The 25547-nt window shown below is 52.5% G+C and overlaps 1 protein-coding gene across 2 annotated transcripts in view; it reads left to right on the top strand.

Moving 5' to 3' along the window:
• Nucleotides 1–25418, top strand: part of ACSS2 (acyl-CoA synthetase short chain family member 2) — a 31058-nt gene extending 5640 nt beyond the window's left edge. The window contains exons 3-19 of one of the 2 annotated variants that reach the window (XM_051802768.1): nucleotides 11362–11453; nucleotides 11942–12045; nucleotides 12317–12389; nucleotides 13171–13246; nucleotides 14135–14249; nucleotides 15784–15822; nucleotides 17526–17663; nucleotides 17906–18076; nucleotides 18863–18996; nucleotides 19221–19353; nucleotides 19808–19864; nucleotides 20156–20236; nucleotides 20744–20852; nucleotides 20986–21054; nucleotides 22167–22343; nucleotides 23085–23159; nucleotides 23670–25418. In XM_051802768.1, coding sequence (XP_051658728.1) covers nucleotides 11362–11453; nucleotides 11942–12045; nucleotides 12317–12389; nucleotides 13171–13246; nucleotides 14135–14249; nucleotides 15784–15822; nucleotides 17526–17663; nucleotides 17906–18076; nucleotides 18863–18996; nucleotides 19221–19353; nucleotides 19808–19864; nucleotides 20156–20236; nucleotides 20744–20852; nucleotides 20986–21054; nucleotides 22167–22343; nucleotides 23085–23159; nucleotides 23670–23797 — 1771 coding nt within the window. In that variant the 3' untranslated portion in view covers nucleotides 23798–25418. The remainder of the gene's footprint in view (nucleotides 1–11361; nucleotides 11454–11941; nucleotides 12046–12316; nucleotides 12390–13170; nucleotides 13247–14134; nucleotides 14250–15783; nucleotides 15823–17525; nucleotides 17664–17905; nucleotides 18077–18862; nucleotides 18997–19220; nucleotides 19354–19807; nucleotides 19865–20155; nucleotides 20237–20743; nucleotides 20853–20985; nucleotides 21055–22166; nucleotides 22344–23084; nucleotides 23160–23669) is intronic. The other variant, XM_051802769.1, reaches the window with a different exon arrangement.
• The last annotated feature ends 129 nt before the right edge of the window (nucleotides 25419–25547 follow it).

The following is a 25547-nucleotide window of genomic DNA, read 5'->3' as shown; positions in this document are numbered from 1 at the left end:
CCCAAGTGCTTTTGTTAATGGCTTGTACTCATGTGCTCTGTCCTCTTCATTACTAGAGAAATCTCTGAGGCAGTTCCCAGGTGAGGGATGAACTAAATATGTGAGAGCAGCAAAGTACCCCCTTCAGGCAGGTCCTGTCCTGTGGGTTTCCCATTTGTGGGGTGTGCTTTCCTGGATGCTCTGAGTCAGGGGGTTGAGCACTGTGGTACTCAGGCAGTTGGCATGCACGGAGTCACTGGAAATGGTTTTCCCATTCCAGGGGCTGACTGGGAAGCAGAACTTGACTCATCCATGTCAGCTACACTTGCTGGTTTTCAGGGAGATGCTGGGAAGGGTGATTAGTTTGATGTTTTGGGGATCCCAAGCCCTGTTACTGCTCTGCAGAGCCTTTTCCATCACAGGATGCAGGGCAGGAGCAGGAAGGTGGCGAGTTCTCCCAGCCTTGTGCTGTTCTGCTCTGCAGTGCAACAAGGGCAAGGGGCAGGTGGGAAAGGTTGGTGACCACTTGATTACTTGGTACCTGTGGTTTCACATGGTTTTGCCCATTCAGAACCACCCCTGGACTTGTGTCTCCATGGGAGGGTGTTCTACATTACTCAAGATTTTCTTTGGAAGTAGCTTTTACTGAGCTCAATAACCTGTAATTCTGCTCCTGTAGACAGAATGGGACCTTTCTCCTCTGATAAGTCAAATCTGTTAAGAAAGAAGGCACTCAGGCAGCACTTGTGTGGTTGCTCCGTGGCAGAGCAGTAAGGAGAGGGGTTGTTTAAGCCCTCCAGCTTGGGAGAGCAGCTCATCTGCCTTGATTCAGGGGAGCAGCTTTCCTTTGGGTTTTGTTGGATCTGTTTGTTCCCAGCCTTTGTGCTCCGAAACCTTTGGTAGCTGCTACTGGCAGGGATACAGCATCCATCTATATAAATACAAGGGAGTATCCAGGAAGTATTTGACCAGATAAACAAGTGGGATGTCTGTAAGTGCCCAGGATTAGGTGGCATGTGCTGCAGAGGAGGGCAGGAACTTGGATGTGGAATTGCAGAGCTGCTGGCCGGGGTGTGCTGGTGCTGTTTGCAAAGGGCTGCCGTGCCAAGGGCTGGGAGGTTGCCAGCCCCTCTTTGCTCGGAGAGAGCAGTGAAGGGGGTCCTGGGAAACAGTAGATCTGACTTGCATCCCTAGTGGAACAGGGTCAGTGTGTGCATGGGGCAGTGCAGGCTGCTGGGAGAGGTGGTGGAGCTGCTGGCAGTGCCGGAGCGCGGGGCAGGCGGCTCTGAGCGCATGGATACGGCTGTTTTCCTTCTGGAGGTTTCCCACAAAAGGTTGTTCAAGAAAGTAACTTAACTGTGGATGGAAGAACAGTGTTTTTTGGTGCTTGTTTACTGTTGCCCTTTGCTTCCTCACTTTTAGGGGTCACTTCTCAGGACCAGCAGCGGGTCCCCCAAGGACAGCGTTGAAACCAAACTGCTGATGGGGTCTCACGTGCCCTCCAGAAACAGCATCTCCTGCTGCTGGTCCTGGAGACAAAACAGCAGATGCTGGTTCTGCCCCAACATGACATTTTGGTTTAGTCTGAGAGGCTCTTGGCTGAGCTGCTGTGAACACCCCAGTGCTGAAGTGCAGTGCTGAGGCTTAAATGACACCCATGGCATCTTTTCTGTTCTTATTTAGTACTTTTTCCTCGTGCTACTCATTGCTCTGAGAGAGGGTCTTGCTCTGGTGATTCAGCACGAGGGATTTAGTAATTTTTCATAAGTTTCTGCTTACACCTTTACCCAAAATTGCTGGTTTATACCCTGTCCAAAGCTACATTTCTGCACAGCTCTGGGTATGTGTAGCACAATAACTGCCTGGGGTCATTACTGAGGAGGGTGTGTGCACAGACAAGAGCACCTGGATTTTCTCATGTCTGTGAAACTTTTATCTTGTTGTGCTGGCAGGTATTACAGGGAACTTGATATGTTTTAAGAATACTTGGTTACTTTGGGAGGGGCACCACAGTTGTGCAGTGATGGCATATTGCAGATATTGGCAGCAGAGCTGAAGCTTGGGGTGGATAAATGGAGTTCCTGGACAAAGGGGATGGTGAACTCCTGTACAGATTCAGGACATGGAAGATCAGAGCCTTCAGTTTGCTTATCGGACTAGAAAACCTGATTATTTTAGCTGTGTGAATGGCTTGTGTGTTCTTCCCTGGCACCCTGGTGTGAACAGAGCTGCAGTGGACAAGGCTCAGGCCCCATGTGGGTGCTCCAAGTTGGGGGTGAATTGATCAGGCTTTGCCAAAAGAGGTGTGAGTGGTGCTTGTTCCAAGCGTGGCATCTTTCCTGGGGGTAATTGCCTTGGCTGTGCCTGGTGGGCTCTCTGTGCCCAAAGCTCTTGGGCTGTAATACCCATTGTGAAACCACAAGACCTCTTGGCTCCCCCCAGCCCAGGGAGCTCGGGCCTGTTGGAGCAGGTTTCAGTTCTCTGCTTGCATTTCTGCACATCACTTGTTGTAAGTGTCGAAATGTGGTGGGATAGGAAATCGTGAGCCCTGGCAGTTGGCCATGAATTCAAAGCTCATCACTTTCTTAGGTGTCACCTCCCTTCTTTAGGGGAATCCCTCAAGGAAATGGAGGGCCTTCCTGGTTGCTTTTTCACACCCAGCTACCTAATAGCCCAGAGAAGCTGTGGCTGCCCCATCCCTGGAAGTGTTCAAGGCCAGGTTGGACAGAGCTTGGAGCAACCTGGTCTAGTGGAAGGTGTCCCTGCCCATGGAACCAGATGGTTTTTAATGTCTCTTCCAACCCAAACCATTCATTCTGTGATAGTGAAGCATGTTTTCCATTCCTATTGCCACTGACCATCTTCTAAGAGATGTTCTTTAGATGACAGTCCAGCAGGTGACATCTGGTCATCACCTGTAGAGGTTTATGAGGCATGAAGGTGAAATGCCCACCATAAAATCTGATTAAAAGTTTAAATTTCCTATAATGACCTTCATGGATATTGTTTGAGCCTCCATTGAAATCAGCTTACCTGGCTTTCCGTGTTTCTGGAAGGTCTTCAAAATTTGGCAGGATGCTCCATCCAGAGATGCAGTTATTTGCCAAAAGGGGGCATTTCCCAGCTACAGGTAACTTGTTGATTATTTTACTTACAGAAGCTTCATCCAGGATCTGTAAATTGTTCCATGGCCCAACTGTAAATTGTTTAAACAAGGAATCAACCGTGTTTTACTGAAAATAAGCTGTCCTCCTGTTGGACTGATAAAAATAGTCCTTGCTCCTCTGAAAAACTTAACTGCTGGTAAACATCTAAAATGTTTCCTCTCATGTCAAACTCTCACATTTTTCCACAGCATTCCAAGGGTTTGACTTGCAGGGTTCCAAGCACTGGCTGAGGGCAGCCAGACTTGGTGATGTACTGCATGAGTCTTGCACGTGACCTCTGTTGCAACGCTGTGTAATCATTCTGTTTCCAAAAAAAATAATTAAAGTTGCTTAAAAAAACAACTTTCCTCTAAATAAAATAGGCAAAAAGCTGGCATTTTTCTTCCATGGCTGTTCTCTTGTGCTGTAAAATAACGTCAGAAAGTAAGAACATGATTAGAGTTAATGCATCTCCCCTTGACTGGATGGTTCCTTCAGAGATGTCTGAGCACCCTGCTGCCTAAAGAAAGGGGCTTGAAGTAGATTTTAGGGCATAGCCTGGCATGAGTGGGGAAAATTGGAGGGAATTCTGGCAGGTCGGTAAATAAAGGAGTGATTTTGGAGCAGTGTCCACCTCCAGCTGGACTCTGTGCTGTAGGATTGCTCAGGGTATGGCAAAGTGAACGGTGGTTGGGCTGCACAAGATAAATATTATTTCTCTAGATGCTTCTGGTATTTGTTTAGGTTCTGAAAGGCTGCAAATACAGACAGTAGCTGAGAATGTATTTAGTGAGAAGGAAGGACAGAAAGATGGATGTGGTTTTCCTGTGGGACACTAGCAACCATGCAGGGTGTTGGGTGTTTGCTTTGTAGGCTGCGTTTCCATATGGCTATTTTTGAAGGTGATTAGAAGACTAATTCCTTGATCAAAGAGCAGAGGATGGCCCAGTGTCCCTGTAGAAATAAGCTCTGTTTTAGCTGTTTTGTAAAATACAGGCACAGTAATGCCTGTGTTGAGCTGGGGCTGGGCTTTGTGCATCATGCTCTGTAGAGCACAGGGCTCCTGATTGCCAGCCTGGTTTGGGTTTCTTTGTGGCAATAAGAACCTATTCATCCCAGGTACATGGTTAACTTTAAGTTGTGATGGTTTGGCTCAGAGATGGATTTGAAGAAGAGCCTTGTTAGGCCCTACCTATGTGTATGGGGGGCACTGGAGGGGAAAATCATAGGGTGGTTTTAATGCAGATTTAACTGTGTGGTTTTAGGAGGAGATGCTGTTAAACTGGCCAGATTTTTCTTTTCCCTAGAATTTCTGTTCCCAGGTTTACTCAACAGTGTTCTGTCATTGCTGTCAAATATTTCTGAACTCACTGGGGAAACCTTTTCACCAGCCCCTCCCAAGCTGCACTCTGTTGTTACACCACTTCTTCTTTCATGATCCTTATCATGCTGCAATGGGATTCAAGCGTGGCTAACAGGGATGGTAGAGCCTGAGCTTTCTGGTAAACCTGCTGCTCAAAAAACCTCTCAGCCTTCCCAGAACTGCTTTGGGAAATCCCTGCCCTGCATTACTGTGGTGGGAGGTGGGTGACATTAAGCATGGGCAGGGCTGGGCTGGCTGCCCTGTTATTATGAAATGTCCTCACGAAGGTTTTTTGCAAACCTGGAGCCAGAGGTGCAGACCTGCTGCAGACCCATCTGCTTGGGCAGTCTGTTCAGGACTATTTCCACACTGAACAATCCATGCAAATACCAGCATTTTTTCCTGATGAAATGCTGTCTTTTTCTGATTATCTTGCACAGCTGGTCTCCCCAAACTCCACATTTCACCATAATCTCAAGTGCCGTTCCTGTGTCAAATGGGCATAAGCAAGGCTGGGGTGGAGGGGGAAATCCTATTTTTATCAGTTTTGGCTGCTGTTGTTCCCAAAGGACCAGGCTGTCTCCAGGCAGACCCTTTTCAGGCTGCAGGTTTGGGGAGTGTCCTGAAAACAGGAGGTGTGTGAGCAGCTGGCACTGGGCAGGCGCCAGAAGGGCCCGGGGCTCCTGCTGCCCACGGGGCACACACGTGAGCCCATTCCACACATGGCAGGAGCTTGGCTGGGTCCAGCTCTCCCTGGCATTTTGGCTGCTCTAATTCTGGATGTGGAATGAATCAGGGAGCCATGAGCCCATCTGGCTGCCCCCAGTGCCCTTGCACGTGAGGAGCTGTCACCGCAGCAGGAAAATTCCTTCCTTTACCTTGTAACCTGCTCTGGGGACAGGCTGCTCCTGGAGCAGGAGCTGGCTGTTGTGGGTCATGCTGTCTCCATCCTGTGCCTCTCATGCAGCACTTGGTCCCGTGCTCAGGATGGATTTTGGGCTCTGAGCTTGTTTTAGTTTAGATGGCAACAGAGAGGTCCTAGGGCGGACATTCTCACTGTCCCCATCTCTGCCCTACTGGAGTCTCTCTGTGGTTCCCCACTGTGCAAATTCTTCCTGTGGTGTTGCATCATTTCCTGTTGCTTCTTTGCCTCTTCCAAAACCTTTCTCAAGCCGAGAATCCATGTTTTCTTAGGGGTACTTTCCAGTAGGTAAAACGTGGAGCCTTTTTCCTGCATTAAGCAGAGTTGCCCTCTGGGCTGCCATCGCCTCCCTGCCGGGTTGGGGAATGAAACCTGGTGGCTTTGAGGTGATTTGCTGTTCTCTGAAACTTTACCTTCCAGGTGCCCCCCACCCCAGCTGTGCTTGGTCACCTTGGGTTAATGCTTTTATTTAATCAGAGAGTCATGGAATGGTTTGGTTTGGAGGGATCTGAAAAACCATCTTGTTTCACCCCGTGCCATGGGCAGGGACACCTTCCACTAGACCAGGTTGCTCCAAGTCCCACCCAACCAGGCCTTGAACACTTCCAGGAAGTGGCAGCCTGTGCCAGGGCCTCCCCACCCTCACAGGGAAGAATTTCTTCCTAATATCCAATCTAAACCTCCTGTCTTTCAGTTGAAGCCACTCCTGCTTGGCCTATCACTACATGCCCTTGTAAAGAGAGAATGATGTGCCACGGGAGTTTAGAGGAGAAGCTTAAATGATCTGCAGCCCCTTTGGTCCTCAGTGGGAGCATTTCCAGGGGCCAGAAAGGCTTTGGCTTTGTCCCTAGTTTGCTTTGGTCTGTGATTTTTCTGTTTCTGACTGTGTGGATCTGCAGATGGTCTGGCAGATCTTGAAAACTTCTAACACTTCACTTGCTTGCCTTCATTTCATCCTTCTCCTCTACACCAGCATCTCTTGGTAGTGTTATAACCCTTGTAAACCACAATTATCATCAGCAATTACCTTGAAAACCGTAATTCCCACTGATGCAACCTGTGCTTCCTGCTGCTCCATGCAAATGCAGAGGGAAGCAGTAGTCATCCGTTATTCAAACAGGTTATGCAAATAATTTTTCTTTGGAAATCCGGTGAAAAGGAAAAACCAAACAGCGTTGCTGGTTTCATTTTTGGGCCAGCTTTGCTTGGTCCATTTGGCTGCTCTGGGCAGTGTGTGTCCCCTTGGCCCCTGAGCTGTAGCAGGTTAAGAAGTCCCTGCCCCTCACTGCTGCTTGTCATCCTACAGCTGAGATGGGCTCAGCTTTCTGGGTTATGTGATGAGTGGTTGAAGCAGACCAGTGCTTGGAAAGTCTTGTAGTCAGCTCTGATGCTTGGCAGAGCGTGGTAACTTCTCGACCTGCTTTGGTGCAGACATCCAGGAGGACATCTGGGCACAGCTTCCCTCTCCTGCACTGCTTCTCCTCACCCCTGACTGCTCCATGGGGTCAGTGCTTGAGCTGATGGGGCTCTGAGAAACACCTGCCTGCTCCTACAGGCCAGTTCCCTACTCCACAGGGTGTGTGCAGCACTAAATCATTTGCTAACCTGTGTGATTTACTACCTGGGCACCAGGTGAAACAGCTCTGGGGCTCTGTACCTCCAGGGTCAAACTCCCAGCTGAGCAGGCAGTCTGAGCCCCCATGGAGGTGACAAGTGTTCAGGTTCTGACCTGGTGTTTTCCTGCTCCCCTGCCTGGGGTGATTTCTCCATGGGGTCATTCTTTGCTCAGACAGTGGCAAGGCCACTGGAGGCCTGTGCAGTGGGGCTTGTGTGTGTCATGGTGCCTGTTCTGAAGTGGAGAGCCCCTTATTTTAACTGCTGGCGGAAGGGAGTCGTGTGGTAAGAGCTCTGCAGAGCCTTTCCTGTGTTGACAGGGATCTATTCTGTGCAGAGCTGGGCCCTGCTGTCCTGCACACCTTGGTGGTGGTGGGCCCTGATGCCCTTGGGCTGCCTGGCCCTGGCAGTGAATGGCTGCAAGCAGCTGGAAAACTGTCCTCTTTGCATGAAACCCACCTTTTCCAACAAATCAGGATTTCTAGGAGAAGGCCTGCCTTGGAAGGTCCCCAGTTGTGCATTTGTGTGTTTAGTTTAAAGGACTTGCATTTCCTTAGTTGGTGGGTGGTTCAGTGGAGACTGCAGAATCCTAGAATAGTTTGGGTTGGAGATCATCCAGTTCCACCCCCTGCCTGGGCAGGGACACCTTCCACTAGCCCAGGTTGCTCCAAGCCCTGTCCAACCTGGCCTTGGATACTTCCAGAGATGGGGCAGCCACAGCTTCTCTGGAAATTCTATTCTAGCCCCTCACCACCCTCACAGGGTAGAATTTCTTCCATATATGTATTCCATCTGGCCAAAAATTGCCCTTCTCCAGCTGAGCATGCACACAACACAGAGCATGTAAAACACAGGCTTCTCAAGTGCTAAAAAACTCAGATGCTTTCCTACTGTGACCCAGATGATACTGTAAAATTTTGAATTACAGTTGCTAAATGTAGGACTGGGTTGGAGGAAACTCAAACTGTGTTTCACTGTGAATTTCATCTGATGGCGTATCTGGGAAGTTTGGGAAGCTGAGAATTGGGTTTTCCTTTCAGAAGAAGCCTTGCTGTCGGAGCAGAGATCGCACACAGGCGATCACAGCAGTGCTGCTGCCAACTATTTTCACCAGCAGTTCCTAAAAAAAGGATATATTTGGAGGATGTTGGATTCTGTGAGGTCAGAACTGCACGCTATGGGTGTGGAGGTGAGCTCTGCAGTAATGCTTTCAGAAGAATGAGGGTTTTTATTATATTTTGATTTCTTTTTCAATTGAATTTGGAGAAGTGAATCCTTTTAAGAGGCTGGGGACTGACAGCTCTTGCTCCTGTCCAGTGGGTGCTGCAGGGAAGATGCTGCTGGCAGAACGTCAGTGCCAGGAATCTACAGGCTCTTGTACTTGGTAGCGTGTGAGTGGACATTGCTTTAAATCCCCTGCCTAAAATCCATCATTCTCTGGGCTTTTGTGCCAGAGCAGAGGGGACAGCACAGTCTGAGTGCTGCTGTAGCCCAGTGAGTGTAGCTGTGGGCACTCCAGACTATTTTCAGACATGGAGAGACTTAAAGCAATTGCCTGCTCTTGAAAGACTGCTCCGGGCCTTGACTGTGGATGCAGTGAAAGGAGGTGTTTTGTCCTGTAGAAACAAGGACATGACTTCTTTCCCATTAAGCACAAGATCATCTTAAAATCCGAAGCCTGAGGTTCCCCCCGCTGGTGTTTGTGGAGCTCTTTTGCAGTCACGCGAATGAGCGGGAAGGACTTCTGAAAGCCCCCTGAACATCCTTGCAGAAGTTTTAACTTATGTCTGACTTTGCTCTGCACTTCTCCTGTGTGCAGGCTTTGAGGACAGGCCTGGGTTTGTTCCATGGCCTGAATTTCCCTCCCCAAGCCTGATGATGTATTTGAGATGTGCTTCTCCCGTGCCGGTGTGAGCGGTACCTCACACGAGGTCTGTGTCCCTTTGGGGTGCTGTGTGTGAGGGGCAGCACAGCTCTGCCCAGAGGGATCTGCAGGGCTGCTCACCTGAGAACCCACAGTTTGGGTGACCTGGCTGCTCCCAAATAGCACCCAGGGCTGTGGGCTGCCTACCTGCCTTTCATGGGAAGCCTGCCAGATGGGACAGCCTGTGCTGGTCTTTCCTCCTGACATATTTCTCTCTTAGTAAAAGCTGTAATTGGATCCCTTCATGCAACTGAGCACAGGCAAAGGGACATCCCTCCTCCCTGCCCTGTTCTGTTGGGCCCACAGTGCCCAGCAGACCCCAGTGCAGAGATCTTCAGGTGAGAGATTAGTGGGCTGAGACACTCCAGTGTGTATTTGGAAGCATTGTATTGTCTTTAAGAGCCATTCCATAGCAAGGCTCGTGGCTTAGGGCAGAGCTGCTGCACCCAAGCAGGTTTGCACAGCACCAGCCTTGATGTTGCTGGACCTGCAGTGTAGAAAACCAAACCTGGATGGTGAGAGAAGGCACCCAGTGTGCAGCCACACACAGCAGAAGCAGATGCTCTTCCTCTGAGCCAGATCAGTTACAGCTGCTCAGCCCAGCACTGAAATCAGCTCTTGGATCTTTGACTTCAAGTAATAAAATCAAAAGGGAAACACTCTTGATTTCCTGGTTTCTCTTTCCTAGCTGAGAGTTCTGCTGTAAGGGACTTTGTCTAATGGTTTCACATCTCATTTAGCTCGAAGTGATGCTCATGGGTGTGATGGGGAAAGGAGAGGGAACTGCTGGATTCCAGGACCGAGCCTGCCCTGGGCACTGCTTCCTGTTACCAGCTTTGCTTTTTCTTTGTGCTCTTATGTCTCTCCTCTTTGCACTTAGGAGGGGTCAAACTTGCATGAAGGATCAAGCAGGGAATCGCCCTTCCAGGAGCCAGTGGTGGGAAGATTCCCTGTCCAGTGTCAGTGCAGGTATCCATGGGCCCAATTGCTGCAGAGCTGCAGGAAGCCAGGAATGTAACTGGGTATCAGTAGGGATAAGTAAGCATCAGATCCACGAGTAGCTTTTGAATGGGATGATCCAAGTGTAACCACCAGTTCTGAAGCCCCTGTTCTACGTGGGGCAGGAGGAGCAGAGCTTGTGTCAGCAGGGCTCTCCCAGCTCTTGTCTTGTTTCCACTAGAACCGTGTCTGCCATTGGAGCACGTGGTCACTACTGTGCTGGCACAGAAGGGCACAGAATTACAGAGAAATAAGGGTGTTACTTTATGCATTTCTTCACCCCAGTAACCTTCCTGCCCTCTGTGTTGCTGGGGGAAGTGGTTTTCACTAGAATTCAGTGTGTGTTTTTGGTATGCTCTGACATGTGAGGTTTCTGTTTGGGAGTCAGATGGAGCCTGGCTCCAGTCCTGAGGGAGCACACAGCACAGAGGTGCTTCCTGGCTTCTCCCCAGCACCAGTGTTGCTTTTCATTTGGCTGCATATCCTCAAGGGGACACTTTTCCAGGGAGACTTTCAGCTGAGGGTGATGTGATAGCCCTGTTCTTCCATTAGGTCATTAGTGACCGTTAGTGTTTCTGTTCTGGCTGCCTTGGGGAGATCCAGGAAAGTGCCTGACTGCTTCCTGGCTGTGGGAAACCACTGCTTCTCCGAGTGTGAGGTCATATCAGATTCCTTAGTCATCTCCTGATGCACTGGGAATGCCACCTCATTTGCATGGCTGAAGCCTTTTGTCCCATTAATATTAGCTGGTTTTCATTTTGGTACCAAACTGCTTCCCTGGGGATATAACATTCCAGTCCCATCTCCAGCTGCAGCCCTTGGCTCTTCTTCCCACCACTGTTTTTAATGGCCTTGTCCCACTGAACCATCACCTGGGCTGCAGGAGCCTGGAGCTGGTTCATGGGAGACCACAGGGAGAATGAGGCAGAGCAGGCACTGAACAAACAGACGTGGGTGTATTTATATATGACCTTGGAAAATAAGACAGCCCTTGGCATCCCATCCCAGTCCCTCAGATGTCAGGTATTTTGGGGGCTGGGTGTTATTTCTGAAGCACTGGTCCATGTTTCATGCAGACATATCCACAGGGGAGTGAGGGGGCCATGCCATAAATCCCACAGTGCCCTTGAACTCTTAGCTTTGCTTCTCTTGGACCCCTCTTGCCTCTCTGAAAGTGCCACATATTTCCACTTCACACATTCAGTTGCTTCCAGTAGTGATCTACACAGGGATGGGGACTTTGGACGAAATTTTCCTGCCATTGGAGAACTTTAGTCCAAAAGTGGATTTCTGGGGCTTGGCTACTCTGTGCTTGGAAGGGCAGGTGAGGACAAACGTGTTGTCCAAAGCAGTTCTCAGTGTCACTCTCACCTTGTAATGCCTGTGCAATAACAAATATTCCCTGTTTTTCCAGGGAAGGGAATGAACCTGGGGATTCTATGAAGATCACCTACCATGAGCTGCTGCACAAAGTCTGTCAGTTCGCCAACGTCCTCCGCAGCCAAGGTATGGGTGAAGCAACAGGAGCAGTGGGTACTGGGAAGGCATTTGACCAGGAGTTTGGAGGTTGGGTTCACTTTTTGATTAATTGCCAGTCTGTTGAGTAATTCTCATCAGTTTGCTCTGCAATGCAATGCAGCTCTGGCTCTGTTGGTGAAAATGGATCGATGCTGGTCACGTTGGCTGTACAAGGAAGAAATCCATGCTCAAAACTTCCTGCTCTGGGCTTTTCCAACAAGCAGTGGGCACTGGTTACTTTCCTGCTTCCTTCAAGGAGGCAGATGAAAAACATGGAGCGTTCATTGCCGTGATCTCTCAAGAGCCATAGGGCTTGAAAGGCAAAACCTGAGGCTGGTGCAGCCCTAACTCCAGCTGGACTTTCATTGTGTGCATATAAATGTGGAATTAAAATCATGAATTTCTCTCTACATCCTGTTCTTTTGACATGTGATGTGTTCATTTTGACAAATGCCATGTTCATTTTCCCTCTGTAGGTGTGAAAAAAGGAGACCGGATTTCCATCTACATGCCAATGATCCTGGAGCTGGTCATAGCCATGCTTGCCTGTGCCAGGATTGGAGCTCTGCACTCTGTTGTGGTAGGAACAAGCTCTTGGTGCTGAGCTCTGGGGGGAGCAGCTCTTGTTTTTGGGAGAGGAGCTGGAAAGATGAGTTTGATCCATGAGATGAACGGAACCTAAATTAAAATGCTGCTGTTTCCTTGCATTAACTGTGGAATGAGCTCCTTTAGCTTTCTCCATCAGCACCTGGTGGGATTGTTTGCCTTGGCTGAACTGCACAGCAGCTGTTGGGTTTTTGGGGTGGGTTTTTTGTGTGCCCTTGCTGACCTTGCTGTGTGATCCCCGGCAGTTCGCAGGTTTCTCCGCGGACTCTCTTTGCGAGCGGATCCTCGACTGTGGTTGTTCTCTCCTCATCACGGCAGGTAAAACAGGCATCTGTGCATCTCCATCGCTGTTCCCTCTCTGAAAGGGCTTTATTTAAAAGCCAGTTGCACTTGGGAATGGGAAAGGCGGGGCAGTGCCTCAGCTGAGCCTCTCAGGGTGAATTACTGCTTCCCACTCTGAACGCCCAGTGAAGCCTCTAAACAGCCCTCCCAGTTGGTCCTGTAAAGCCTGATGTCACCAGCTGCTAATAACTTGTTTCTAAACACTCCTCCTCCGTGCTCCTCCTCAAAAGCAGCCAGATGTTTGCAAGATGTATCATGAGGCAATCCTGATATAAAAAATTCCCACCCTCCCCGATTTTAAGGACGTTTCTGCTCCAACTCCCAGCCTCGTAAAGCAAGGGATCAAGAACGTGGCAGTGGTTGCAAGTAAGGCCACAGCATTTCCCCAGCTGTTTTTTGCAACAGTGCAAAAAACAGTGGTTTTATTAATTTCCATGGCATGGAAAGGACCCATGAAACTGCAATCTGTGTTCTGGCTGTGTTGGATTATTTCCCACAGAATATTCCCAAGAGATTTGTCTGGTCAAACCGGGACCTCTCCCAGGGAAGGAATTTCACTGTTTCTTTTGGCATCTGTTTCTCTGGGCTAAGAGGGTGCGTTGGGAAAGCTTTCCCAGCAGCTGCCTGTCAGCTTTCCTTCCCTCCAGTGCAGGAGCTCTGCTCTGCCCTCCTGAAGCTGCTCGTTGCTCCAGCTGTTCCCTTGGCTGGGAAGCCAAGGCTGGGAAGCCCCTCTGATGTTTTCCTCACCACTTTGCAGATGCTTTTTATCGAGGGGACAAACTGGTCAACCTGAAGCAGATTGCAGATGAAGCCATCCGGAAATGCAAAGACAAGTAAGTTTGGATCCCCTTGTAAGAAAGGCATTGCTGCTGGAATCTGCTCCTGTTTACAAATGGAAGGGGAAGTTTTCAGGTTCAGGCACAAACTGTCATCAGATGTTAGGGAAATAATCACAGTGAAATGATTTTGGTGAGCTCACGGACGCAGCATCTGAGACTGAATGTGGGTTTGTGTGTTAGATCAGACATGAAAATTCAGGGCAGACAGTCTGCATGTTAGAAATTCAAACTCTTTAAAAGCCTTTAAAACTCTGAAACTTGAAAATTGTAAGTTTATATGTCTGTAAAAGGTTCTTGGGAGGACAGAAGTGATCTTGAAGCTGGGAATTAATTAGTGGAGGCTGTGTTGATGCCCTGACAGGGCTGAAGGGAAATAAGATCATTCTGTTAGTATTTTGTAGGCTGCGTTGGCCCTCATAAGGGGACAAACACCCACTCTTTTCCTTGATGTATAATCAGGCTTTGAAAGCCTTTCCTCCCTCTGAATCAGGCAGTTGGTCATGCCTAGGGATGGGAGCAGCCTCCTGATGCCTCCTGGGTGCTGTGGGAGGTCATCTTCATGGTCACAGGCAAGCAAATTGGGATTTATAAGGAATTTCCCCAGCAGTGGCCTGGGAGAAGGACTTGTGGGATCCCCACTTTCTTCACAGGAATCACACCCAAGGAACCCCCACTGAGCTGTGCACAGACCATTCCTGTTCTCTGAACTCTGTTTCTGTGGCTGGTGTCCTTGGAATTCCATGGAGTTTGCATGGCAGCACATGCTGTAGCTCAGCAAAAGCAGCTCCAGGCCCCTGCTCTGCTCCAGTGCTGCCTGTGAATCCCAGGAAGGGCCAGCTCAGCCCCTGAACAGCCTGATCTCACAGCTCCTGCCTTTTCCAGGGGATTCCCTTTGAAAAAGTGCATCGTGGTGAAGCACCTGGGGAGGGAAGAGGTGGCAGTGGATGGGACCTGCAGCAAGTCTCCCCCTCTCAAGAGGCTGTGTCAGGATGTACAGGTACGTTCCTGGGGGGATGAGAGGGGAAGCTGGATTGCTGTGGGCCTGACCCAGCAAATAAATTGGTGCAAAACCACTGCAGTGATTCCCTGGATGCTCCTGTTCTGACTCCTGTCCCTGTTTCCTCCCCTCCTTGCTGTCATTGTGTTGTGAGTGGTCTGAAAAATGATTCCTTTGCCCCTTACCAAGGTCTTCTCCCTGCTACTTCCTTTAACACCATCACAAGCTGCCAGCCTGCAGGACCCCTGGGCACAGGGGTACATCCTCCAAAGGACAAGGACAAGATGCCTGTTTTCCTCTGCCCAGTAAAGGACTTTTCCTTCCCAGCCCTGTATCTGTCTCCCCTTTTGTGCAAAGACCAGGTGCTGTCCTGCACTGGAGCTGTGACAGTGGAAGCAGGAGAGGAAAAACCAGGAGGTCTGTGCTTGTGGTGTGGGTTCAGCAGAGCCCCCTGCCATGACAGCAGTCCTGCTCTGAGAACAGTGCAGTGTGTGCAGGGCACAGTGACTGTGTCAGCTCTGGGGCTGGGGCTTGCCCTTGGCACTGAAACCAGATGGAAGCATGTGGGCCAGAGGAGTGTAGGGAGGTGAGGGTGGAAGGAGGAGGTGGTGGTGTGGAGCTGTGGCTGCCTACTGAGCTCCTGAGGCTGCCCAGCACCCACCTGCTGCCTTTACCTGCTTCCAAGGCAGGTTGTTTTTGGCTCCCTCACAGCTCTGTGTCTTGCAGTGGTCTCTTCTATCCATCTGTGTTTGGTGATTATTTGCACTGAGTTATCCCCAGGCTGCTGGCTCAGAAATGGGTTGTATTTGGGGGGATATTTGAGCTTTGGGCTCTGCTTTCAGAAGGGATGGTCTGTGCACATCCCTGGAAGAAGGAAGTCCAGCAGATTCTCTGTCTTTGAGTTAGTTTTCCTTGTTCAGCTGTGTTAATTTTATTGGAGTGTTGCTTGGTGTTTGCCAGTGCCTTGGCCTCCTCTGCCCCTTGTCCTGTGAGGGCAGGGTGGATGTGAAGGAATGGAAAATCTGGACCAGACCAGCCTTCCTGTGTGAGGTTTCCCTGGTTGGGTGGTGGCAGGGAAGCCTGTCCCTGTGCTGGTTCCTGTAGATGAGTTGAGGTTCTTGTGCAGAATGTCCCAGGAGAGACTGAAGGAGGTTCTCTTACCCTTTGGCTCTTGCTGCTCTACTTGTTCAAGCACTTTCTTAAATATTATTTCCCTTGTGGATGCATCTTTACCATGTCCTTGGCATGTGTAAGGATGCTGGATGCTGGCTCCGTGCCTCTGTTCCCAGCTGTGCAGGGGGTGGTCTCGGGGACCTGCCCTGGAGGCAGCAGGTACCCAGGGGAAGTGGTGGAAGTGGGCAGGCTTTTGCTCCAGAGGGCATCTCCTGGCCTGGCCCTGGATCTGAGCGTTTTCCAGCCTGCCAGGATGGTTTCCCAGCACGCAGGCCTGTGGGCTTCCAGCTCCCTGCCTGCAAAGCCCGGTGTGGATCCTCCTCTTCCCGCCTTTCACTCCCTCTTTGTGGATTTTTAACAGGAAAAAAAGACTGAGAGTTCACAGAGACTCCATCCCAAGGTATTTACACACAGCACTGCCTTCCTCTTCTTGGCACCTCCCCTCTGCTTCCCCTCCAGCTCCCCACCTCCCTAACTGCTCTGGCTGCAGGGCCACACGTGCCTTCCTAACCTGGGATAGCAGGTGCATGGTAGTGACAGATCCCACCCGCTGCTTGCTGGAGCTGCCCACGGTGTGGGGGTGAATGCAGTGCCACCAACTGCTGCCAGGAGCAAATCCACATCCAGAACCCCCCAGGGGCAGGTCAGCGAGCCGAGGGGGGAATGCAGAGCCACTGGGATGCACTGTCGGGGTGAGGGTGGAGGACGCTCTGCCTTTCCAAAGCAGCTCTTGGAATGCACTTTGGGGTGAGCCTGGCAGGGATCACCTGCAGCTTCCTGGCCACAGGCAGCAAACCTGGAGCTCCAGAGCCAGCCTGTGGGCTCTGCCTGCCTCATCCAAGGAGCTGTGGCCTCAGGACGCCGGAGCAGGCAGGCAGAGGCAGGCCTGGCCTCAGGGCTGTGCCGTGGGTCTGACCTCCTCATGGGGCAGAGGAAGCTGAGTGTTCCTCTCCTTGAAGGAGAAGTGGAAGAGGCAACTGTTGGATGGGCTGGTGTGAGCCTGCCTTGGGCTCATTTACCTGGTGCCTTGCTGATGGGACAGACTTGTGGAAACGCTTCCCCAGGTAAAGGCAGGAGCCCTGGGGATCCATGAAAGCTTTCCAGGTGGGCTCAGTTGTGCCAAGCTGTCGAGCAGCTGGTGTCCCTGCACCTGTGTGCAGCAGCTGCATACTGGGCTGTGGGGACCCAGTGCCCAAATGGCACATGAACATCTTTAGGGCTGCAGAGAGACCCTGTGGCTGCTCTTTGTGCCTCTGCACCCAGTTGAGGGAGCTGTGGGAGCTCCGACTCTGCAAGGAGGGCACATGCAAGTACCTGCCCTTGCAGAGATGTGGGAAGTGGAGGCCTGAGCTCAGGCTGGGGAGTGTTGCCTGCTCAGTTGCCCGCCAGGCTGCTCTGAGGAAAGGTGAGAAGGCCAGGGAGAGTTAAGTCTTGCCCTGAACTGTGCCACCCTGCAGAGGTGGGCAGGCAGCACAACCCTTGGGGTGACCTCTGCCCATCAACCACAAGCACTGGTGGCTCTGTCATCTTCAGGCAGCCAGTGCTGGGTGGCTCTGCACTGGAGCAGTCGCTTCTTATCAGGGTAATTACCTTAAAATGCAGAGAACAGGCTTTTTTGGGTCTGCAGGGCCAGGCAGTGTGAGCCCACCGTGTCCCCGTTTGTCTTGGGCCGAGCTGCCATGGGGGTCCCTGCAGGGTGAGTGGGACAGGTGGCTGTGTGGCTGTGCTTGCTGCTTCGCTGTGGGGCCGGGGCAGCCCCAGAGGGCAGGAGGAGCCTGGTTTGGGGAGAGCCCAGAGCAGCTGCTGCTGCCGGGCCTCTCCTGGTGCTGCTGCTGCCCAGAGGGATCCGTCACCGTGACCTGTGGTTTGGACACTGTGCTTCAGGTCTTGCAACCAGACTGTGTTTAAAGGTTTTCCTCATGGCTGTGGGCTGAGAAAAGGAGCTTCTGGAGTGGGACTGTGGCCCTGATGCATGGTTTGCATCAGGCTGTGCTGTGAACATCCCTCTCGATGGCCCACGAGCAGGGCAAGGTTGGGGCTGCACTCCTTGTCCTCCTCTCTTGCTTTTGGGCAAGCATGTTTCTAATCTCCTGCTTTCCTCAGACTCCCTGGGACCCAGCTGTGGACATGTGGTGGCACGAGCTGATGGGCAGTGCCAGCACCGAGTGTGAGCCCGAGTGGTGCGATGCCGAGGACGAGCTCTTCATCCTCTACACGAGCGGCTCCACCGGGAAACCCAAGGTGTGTTCCCAGCTCCCTGCCGTGGCACAGGCTGGACCACAGTAACACCTCGCCTGGGGAAATGGTGAGGGTCACGGGGGGAGGCCCCAGTAGGAAGAGGAGCCACAGATGTCTTGGGGAAGAGGCTGTGCTGGTCATTCCTGCTCAGCTGCTCTTGGAGCTCGGTGATGCTCAGCTTGGCCTGGGAGGGCTCAGGCTCAGGTGGGAGCTCTCCCTGACTCTTATGTGCCTTCTCCTCACAGGGTGTGCTGCACACTGTGGGTGGATACATGATTTTTGTTGCCACCTCCTTTAAGTACGTGTTTGATTACCAACCCGAGGATGTGTACTGGTGCACGGCCGACATCGGATGGATCACGGGCCACTCCTACCTCACCTACGGACCCCTGGCAAACGGGGCAACCAGTGTGTTAGTAAGTGCTGGGTGCTGCCACTCCAGCAGAGTGCAGGTGGTGGTGCTGGAGCTGCATCCCTGCATTGCTCTGTGATGGTGTGCAGGGCCCTGGGCTCTGGGAGGGAGGCTGGTCACTGCTCAGGGAGTGAGTTTGTGTGTTGTTTTTGGGTGGTTAATTTTTCAAATGCTCCCCTGCTTCTTTCCCTTAAAAGTACAAGCCTTGTGTGCCAGTGGAGCCAGGGCTGCTGGGGGTTAATGCAAAAGCTGGATCAGGGAGTGATGCTTTCCCTGCTGATGCTGATTTGACAACCTGTTTTTTAAGTCCTGTGTCTGCCTCTCCCTTAGCAGTGTAACTTGCATATAGATCAGGGAGCCAGAGACCTGTGCCTAACAATCCCTAGGGAAATGCAAGCAGCAAAACCACTGGTTTTTTGGTGGAAGGCCTTTTTGGGGTTCTTGGTACTTTGGGGTTGTGGCTCTGTCACTGTGTTTGGACCTCTCACCCTTTCCCATGTGGGCATTTGTGCTGGTGGGACTGTGTCACAGTGGTGGCCACCCAAGTGTTGCCAGGGGTGTCAGGGGACCTCTGCTAGGACATTCTGAGGGGGGGTGTGATGCCAAATCCGTCCCAAGGAAGCAGTAAGGGGGGTCCCCGACCTTGGCTGGTTTCAGTGTGTGCTGCCCCTGCCATTCCTATGGGCATTCATGCCAGGGTCCAGCTGCAGTTTGGCTCCTCCTGCTTGGGGGGGTGCTGCAGGTGGGGAGCAGTGAGGAACAGCTGTGTCACTGCCCTGTGTCCTCTCAGTTTGAAGGTGTCCCCACCTACCCGGACGTCGGGCGAATGTGGAGCATCGTTGACAAGTACAAGGTGACCAAGTTCTACACAGCACCCACGGCCATCCGGCTGCTGATGAAGTACGGGGAGGAGCCAGTCAAAAAGTGAGTCCCAGTGGCACAGGGCCTGGCTCTGGCTGTGCCACAGCAGAGCTGACTGGGAGATGCCAAAATAACCAATCTCCTTTTGTCCCCCGTGGAAAAGAGCTGAGAAGGCCCAAATACATTTTGGGTAGGCCAAGGGTTCCTGCAGGCTCTGCTGTGCAGTGAGCTCACAGCTGCTGCTCTCCGTGGCCTGCTGAGCCCCTGCCAGCCCCTCCTCTCTGCAGGCACAGCAGGAAGTCCCTGAAGGTGCTGGGGACTGTGGGTGAGCCCATCAACCCCGAGGCCTGGCTGTGGTACTACCGCGTGGTGGGAGAGGAGAGGTGTCCCATCATGGACACCTTCTGGCAGACAGAGACGGTGAGTCCTCACTGGGGGGTCCCTGCCACCTCTCCCTCCCTCGTGCTCCCCACAGGGTCTCTTTGCAGGTTTGCCAGAGTGGGTTTTTTGGGCTGTGGGGAACAGTTTGGCTTGCCTGGGAGACTCTGGTGTGGCCTGCAAGTGGTGGCTCCACTTCTCTTCCTTTCCTGAACCTCAAACAGGCTCCAAGGGGAGACCTTCCCCTCCAAAGGGTCTCTCCCAAGGTCTGCTCTGGACCCTGCTCTCCTCCCCCTCTTTTTCTCCTGTAGCAGCTCCAAAGCTTTGTGCCCAGAAAAAGGCTCTGTGTCCCCTGCCATATCCCTTCCAAGGCCCCATCCCCACCCCTGCCAACCAGCCTGTGCCTGACTGGGATGTGATGTGACCAAGCTGATGCTGACAGCTGTGGGACAGGCTGGCAGGGCCCACACTCACTTGGTTTTGCATCCCTTTGCAGGGAGGCCACATGCTGACACCCCTTCCTGCTGCCACCCCCATGAAGCCAGGCTCTGCTGTGAGTACTTGTGTTCTCCTCCCCAGGGGCAGGGAGGGCTCCCCAGGAGCCTCAACAAGGCCCTGTCTGTACCATGGCTGGGTGGTTGCAGCCTGCCAGGAGGGTGGTGGGACTGTGGTACACGTGGGGAGGTAACCACAACCCAAAATCCCAGGCCTGGCCCCTTGCACTCACAGGCTCCGTGTACCACAGCCTCTCCAAAGCTGCCCTTGCCCTGCCTCCCACTCCCTCTGGTTCACAGGGGTCTGATGTGTGGGCTCACCTCCATGTCTCCTTGTTCCTCCATTGCAGTCATTCCCCTTCTTTGGTGTGGTTCCTGCCATCTTGAGCGAGTCGGGGGAAGAGCTGGAAGGAGAGGCAGAAGGCTACCTGGTAAGGAAGGGCTCATCTTCCCCACCCTCCCTTTGTACTTCCCTTTTTGCCCAGGGAAGGGGTAGAGTCACCATCCCTGGAAGTGTCCAAAAAACATGTGGATGTGGCACTTGAGGGCATGGTTTAGTGGAGAACATGGAGGTGGTGGGTTGACAGTTGGACTTGATGATCCTAAAGGTCTTTTCCAACCTTAATGATTATCCACTAATTCTGTGTCCACACGAGGGGCTCCAGTGGGTGGTGAGAACTCCTCCCAATGCCATAAGTGGTTGGGAGCTTTTAGAAACTGTTCAGTTGATCACTAAATGCACTTGTGGGCAAGGCAGGAGGACGGGAACACCTCAGCCAAGCTCCTTCCCCCTTGCCAGGCCTGGCAAGACTTTCCCAGTGGATCAGCCCTGGACAGCAGGTGTCAGAGTGCTGCTCCCTGGCATCTCTCTCACCGTGGTGCAGACCTGGGGGGTTGGTTTGGCTCTCAGGGCCCCAGGTGTGTGTTTTCCCCTCCAGGTGTTCAAGCAGCCCTGGCCGGGGATCATGCGCTCGCTGTACAGGAAGCACCAGCACTTCGAAACCATCTACTTCAAGAAGTTCCCCGGGTACTACGTGACAGGAGACGGTGAGATGGTCCACATGTGTGGCCACAGGGGCCAGCAATTGAGACCTTGCCATGTCCTGCCCTCAGAGTCCCTTATCAGTTGCTCCAAGGGCTGGCACTGCTGCCTCACGCTGTCGTTTCTGCCTATTGTTAGGTTGCAGGAGAGATAAAGATGGTTATTACTGGATCACGGGGCGAATTGATGACATGTTGAATGTTTCTGGTAAGCAGGAGTTTTGTCTTCAGTGGGGAGCAGTGTGCTTTCTGACACCTTGCTGTGTGTGGGGGGCACTTGTGCATCTGTTTGTGACACTGGTTACAAAAGCTGCCTGGTTTATGGGGGATGCTTCTGCATCCATGACTCTGCCCAGCAGGTGATTTCAGGGACAGGCGAGGCTGTGACTTGGTGAGTTTCTGCACCATTTCCCCTGGAGACAATGCACTGGAGGGAAGGCACCTTCTGTAACCAGCCACAGTACCTCTGTGCTGAAGGATTTAGGGCCACAGGGGTTGGGCAGGACCATGTGGTCCCTAATGCAGCCTGCTGCTCCATGGAGGGCTAACCTCAAAGCTGGATCAGTGTCTTGGAGCTGTGTCTACAGAGGTGGAGATTCTCCCACCTCCCTTGACTGAGTCTTTGAGATTCAGCTGCTTCTCAGCCCATCATTTTCCACACACTGTATTTAATGGCTCCCTCCTTCCATTCCTGGAGGCTGTAGCCTACAGGTGTGTCCTGCCAGCTCTGAGAAGGTGCTGTACTTGTCCCTGGGTCAAACCTGATCCTTTCATCTGATCAGCAGTGCTTGATCCTGCACCAGCTGATCACTCTGGGAGCTGACCACCTTCCTGTGACAGCAGTGCCAGGGTGGGGTGTCAGAGCACAGGAACAGGAGCAGAGCTGTACAGGAGTGAGTTGTGGCCCTATCCCAGAATGTGGAGTGTCATCCCAGCTCCCCACAGCGATGAGCTGGAGCCTGGACTCTGCAGATCCAGTCTCTGCACCTCCCACCTGACCATGTGGGCAGGTCTCCTCTTGCCCAATCCAGCTCCTCCTCATCTTGTGCTTTGTTTAATCCCATGGCTGTGACCTGTCCATGATCTGTTAAAGGAAGAAGCCTAAAGGTGGGAGGGGAGCAGCCAGGGGACATGTCCTTGCTCTGCAGGCGAGTGATACCTCGCAGCTTTTCGAGCACTGCTGGAACGAGTTTCTCCCTCCAACTGCTGTCTGTTCTCAAGGAAATCAAACTGATGCTCTCAAACCTGTAGTTCAGGGCCTTTTCCACCTGCAGACCTCTTCCTGCAGGTCAGTAAAGCACTGCCTCCCCTTGCTTCCAGGCCACTTGCTGAGCACGGCGGAGGTGGAGTCGGCCCTGCTGGAGCACAGGGCTGTGGCAGAGGCTGCGGTGGTCAGTCACCCCCACCCCCTGAAGGGAGAGTGCCTCTACTGCTTTGTGACCCTGAGGGAAGGCCATGAGTTCACCCAGAACCTGATGGATGAGCTGAAAAAACAGGGTAACAACAGCCAAATATTTGGGAGGCTGGGCAGGGGGTGGAGGTATAAGGGCTTGGGTGCTGCAGGAGGGTGTGTGTGGTCTGGGGAATGCAGCGGGGACAACTGTGACAAGGTGCCCCCTTGATTAGAGAGCACGGCTGGCCAAGACTAAAATTAGTTCTCCCAGCCTTTGGCTGCTCATGTGGTGCCCTCTGTGCCTCGTGGGAGGTGGCAGCCCTGTGAGGGACTGGGGTGCTCAGCAGGCTTTTGTTTGCAGCAGCGCTCTCTGGTGCAGGGCTCCCTCTGGCACACTGGGACTTGCTGTGGGGATCCTTGGGTTGCTTTGGGGTGGTGCTCTGGGTGTTTGTGCTCCGGTCTCAAGGGAGCTCTTGCATTGCCACAGCAAACTGCAGCATTTAATACACAAAATGGACCCGTGGCAGCTTCTTCTCTGTGGGAACCCAACAGCAAATCAGTCGTTGCTCTATTAAAATACTCACAGTGGTTGGTGTAACCATTGTAGAGGTCTCTGGAAGATGGAGGGAATGAAAGTGGGAAGATGTGCTTATGGCCCTGCTGGCATTGCAGGTCTTGCAGCCCTGTCCCACAGTGCAGAGGCTCCAGTGCAGCAGCCCTGAGCACTGCCCTGCCAGGTGCCCCCAGAGCTGGGCTCGCTGTGTCTTAACCTGGCCATCCTGACTGGAGAGGATGTGTGGTATCTCCTCATCCCTACAGTGAAAATATCCTTTTTTTTTTTGCAGTCAGAGAAAAAATTGGACCGATAGCAACACCTGATTACATCCAGTATGCCCCCAGCCTGCCCAAAACCCGCTCAGGTAAGGGGCCAGTGGTGGTGCTGGGCGGGGGGGCTGGACAGTTCCTGCCAGTGTAAGGACATCAGTCCTACACTGCTTGTCCAGGGCCACTCAAATTAGGGGGGGAAGGAACCTCAGTGCAGGTCTTGGTACTCCCCACTCCTGCTAAGGATGCTGGAGAGATCCTGACTCCTGAGGAAAGGGACTTGTTGTATGGGCAGATAGTGACAGGAGAAGGGGTGATGGTTTTACACTGGTGGAAGGCAGTTGTAGATAAGATGGATATAAGGAAGAAGCTCTTCCCTGGGAGGGTGGGGAGGCCCTGGCACAGGTTGCCCAGAGAAGCTGTGGCTGCCCCTGGATCCCTGGAAGTGTCCAAGGCCAGGTTGGAGGGGGCTTGAAGCAACCTGGTCTATGGAAGGTGTCCCTGCCCATGGTAGGGGGTGGAACTGGATGATCTTTAAGGTCCCTTCCAACCCAAACCATTCAATGACTCTGATCCCTGCTTCCCTCTCATGGCTGTTGTTCCAGGGAAGATCACCAGACGGATATTAAGGAAGATTGCCAAAAACGACCAAGACCTGGGGGACATCTCCACCTTGGCAGACCCGGGCATCATAAAACATCTCTTTGACAGCAGGTGTGACACGAAGCAGTAGCAGCAGGGCCTGTCCCTGCTGAGCAGGACTGTGGCAGCAGCAGCAGCAGTGTCCTGATGAGCAGGTCCCTCAAACAACCGCTGCCTGCCCGGGAAGGGAACCTGCACCTCTTGAATTGAATGTACCAACGTCTGGGACGGGGAGATCTGGCCCTGGAGAGGCCGTGTCCATGCCCTGCAGGAGGGTGTCTGTCGTGTTCCCCATGGATATCAGACATCTGGGGTTCAGCACAGAGGGACTCACCCCCCTCCCTTTTTGCAGCACCTCATTCTTGATTTTAATTTAATTTTTTGGGGGCGGTAGAAGATGTTAATTAATTATGTAATTGAGGGACCCTGGCACCTTGTGCACAGTGGGAAGGAACTTCGGGGCTGGAGGGGAATGGTGCTGGAGTTGCTCGATGCAGGCAGGCCAGGGAGGTGCATCTGCCACTGCCCACACACCTGCTAAGCTTCCCCTTCTCCCTGGGGTGCTGCAAACTGCGGGAGCACTGAGAACACTCTCACATCATCACTGCACAGCTCAGCTTGTCTTGCACCCACTGCCCAAGCCTGCTGCCAGCAGAGGTCCTGGGGCCTGGAGTGGGGCAAGGCTTGAGGGACCTCTGGGCTTTAAACAGGTTTTAGAGCAATTTGATACCAAGATCTGCTGCTTCCTACCTGTGTGGTGCCAGCTGGAGTGTTTTCCCCAATCCAGGGTCTGTCACTGGCCATGGGCACTACAGGGAGCCACGCAGGGGAAAAGCCTTGGTGTGATGTGCTCCATGGAGCACGGTTTCCACCTGCCCTGCTGCCACCACCTCACAGCTGGATGCTCCCTTTGCTTCCTGGGGGAGGATTGGGGGTTGTTACACCAAAGGATGGTGGGGAAGCAGCCATGCAGAGGCACCTTTCCCATGGCAGGTGACCCAGGTAGGCACCACTGATAGAGCAGAGAAGCCAAGGCAGGCAGGGCTGTGCGAGTCCCACCTTTCCTCATCAGGAAAAAACAGTGGGAGATGTTCATAGTTAGTGTTTGCTCAAATCTGACACAGCTTTATGATGCTGAGAGCTAAAGACCCCCACCCCTCTTGCCCAGGAGCCTGACCACCACCAGGGTACTGCCAAAGCCATCCTTCCTCCCATGAAGGACATTGAACTCCGGCCAGGGCTGAGCTGGGGCCGATACCTCCTTTGCAATGTCTCTGTGAAAACTGCATGTGAACCATTTGATTTTGCACTTAAACCAAAGGAGAAATGGGCTTTAAAACTTGCTGCAGCTGCTGTTTTGGTGAGAGCCAGTGTAACAGGCTTTACCTGCAACCTGAGCTGACTTGGGGCTGGGGAGGAGGAGGCAGCTGCCTCTGGGGTGGGGGGCTCAGGGCAGGTGTTGCTGGGCTGTCAGCCAAGTCCCAAGTCTCATTCCCTACCTGCTGCTCTCACTGGCACAGCACCCTGGGTGCCTGCTGGTGTCCCACGTGCCCCCACAGCTCTGTACCACTGGATTGTGCCACCTCGGTGACAAGGATTCCCACATCCTCGCTGCTCCTCTGTTACCTTTTTGTCAGCTATGTAATTTTTGGCTGGAAAACAGTGAGAATTTCATGCAAAATGAAATAAAATTCAAGAAAACAAAATGGAAACAGGCTTAGAGTGTGTGTGGGTTGAGTCTGGGGGAGACAAGGGGTGCTCAGTGCTGTTGGAGTGGCTGTGCCATAACCAGGGTTGGCTTTTGGGGATGGGGAGAGGCAGGTTCCTGCCAGCAGGATGCT

Source organism: Manacus candei, unplaced genomic scaffold (genome assembly GCF_025592945.1).
Source record: "Manacus candei isolate 608988 ecotype Guabito, Panama unplaced genomic scaffold, ASM2559294v1 h1tg000057l, whole genome shotgun sequence".
In the NCBI taxonomy this organism is placed as follows: Eukaryota; Metazoa; Chordata; class Aves; order Passeriformes; family Pipridae; genus Manacus; species Manacus candei.
The sequence above is the reverse complement of the archived record's forward strand: the minus strand, read 5'-3'. Positions and strand labels throughout refer to the sequence as shown.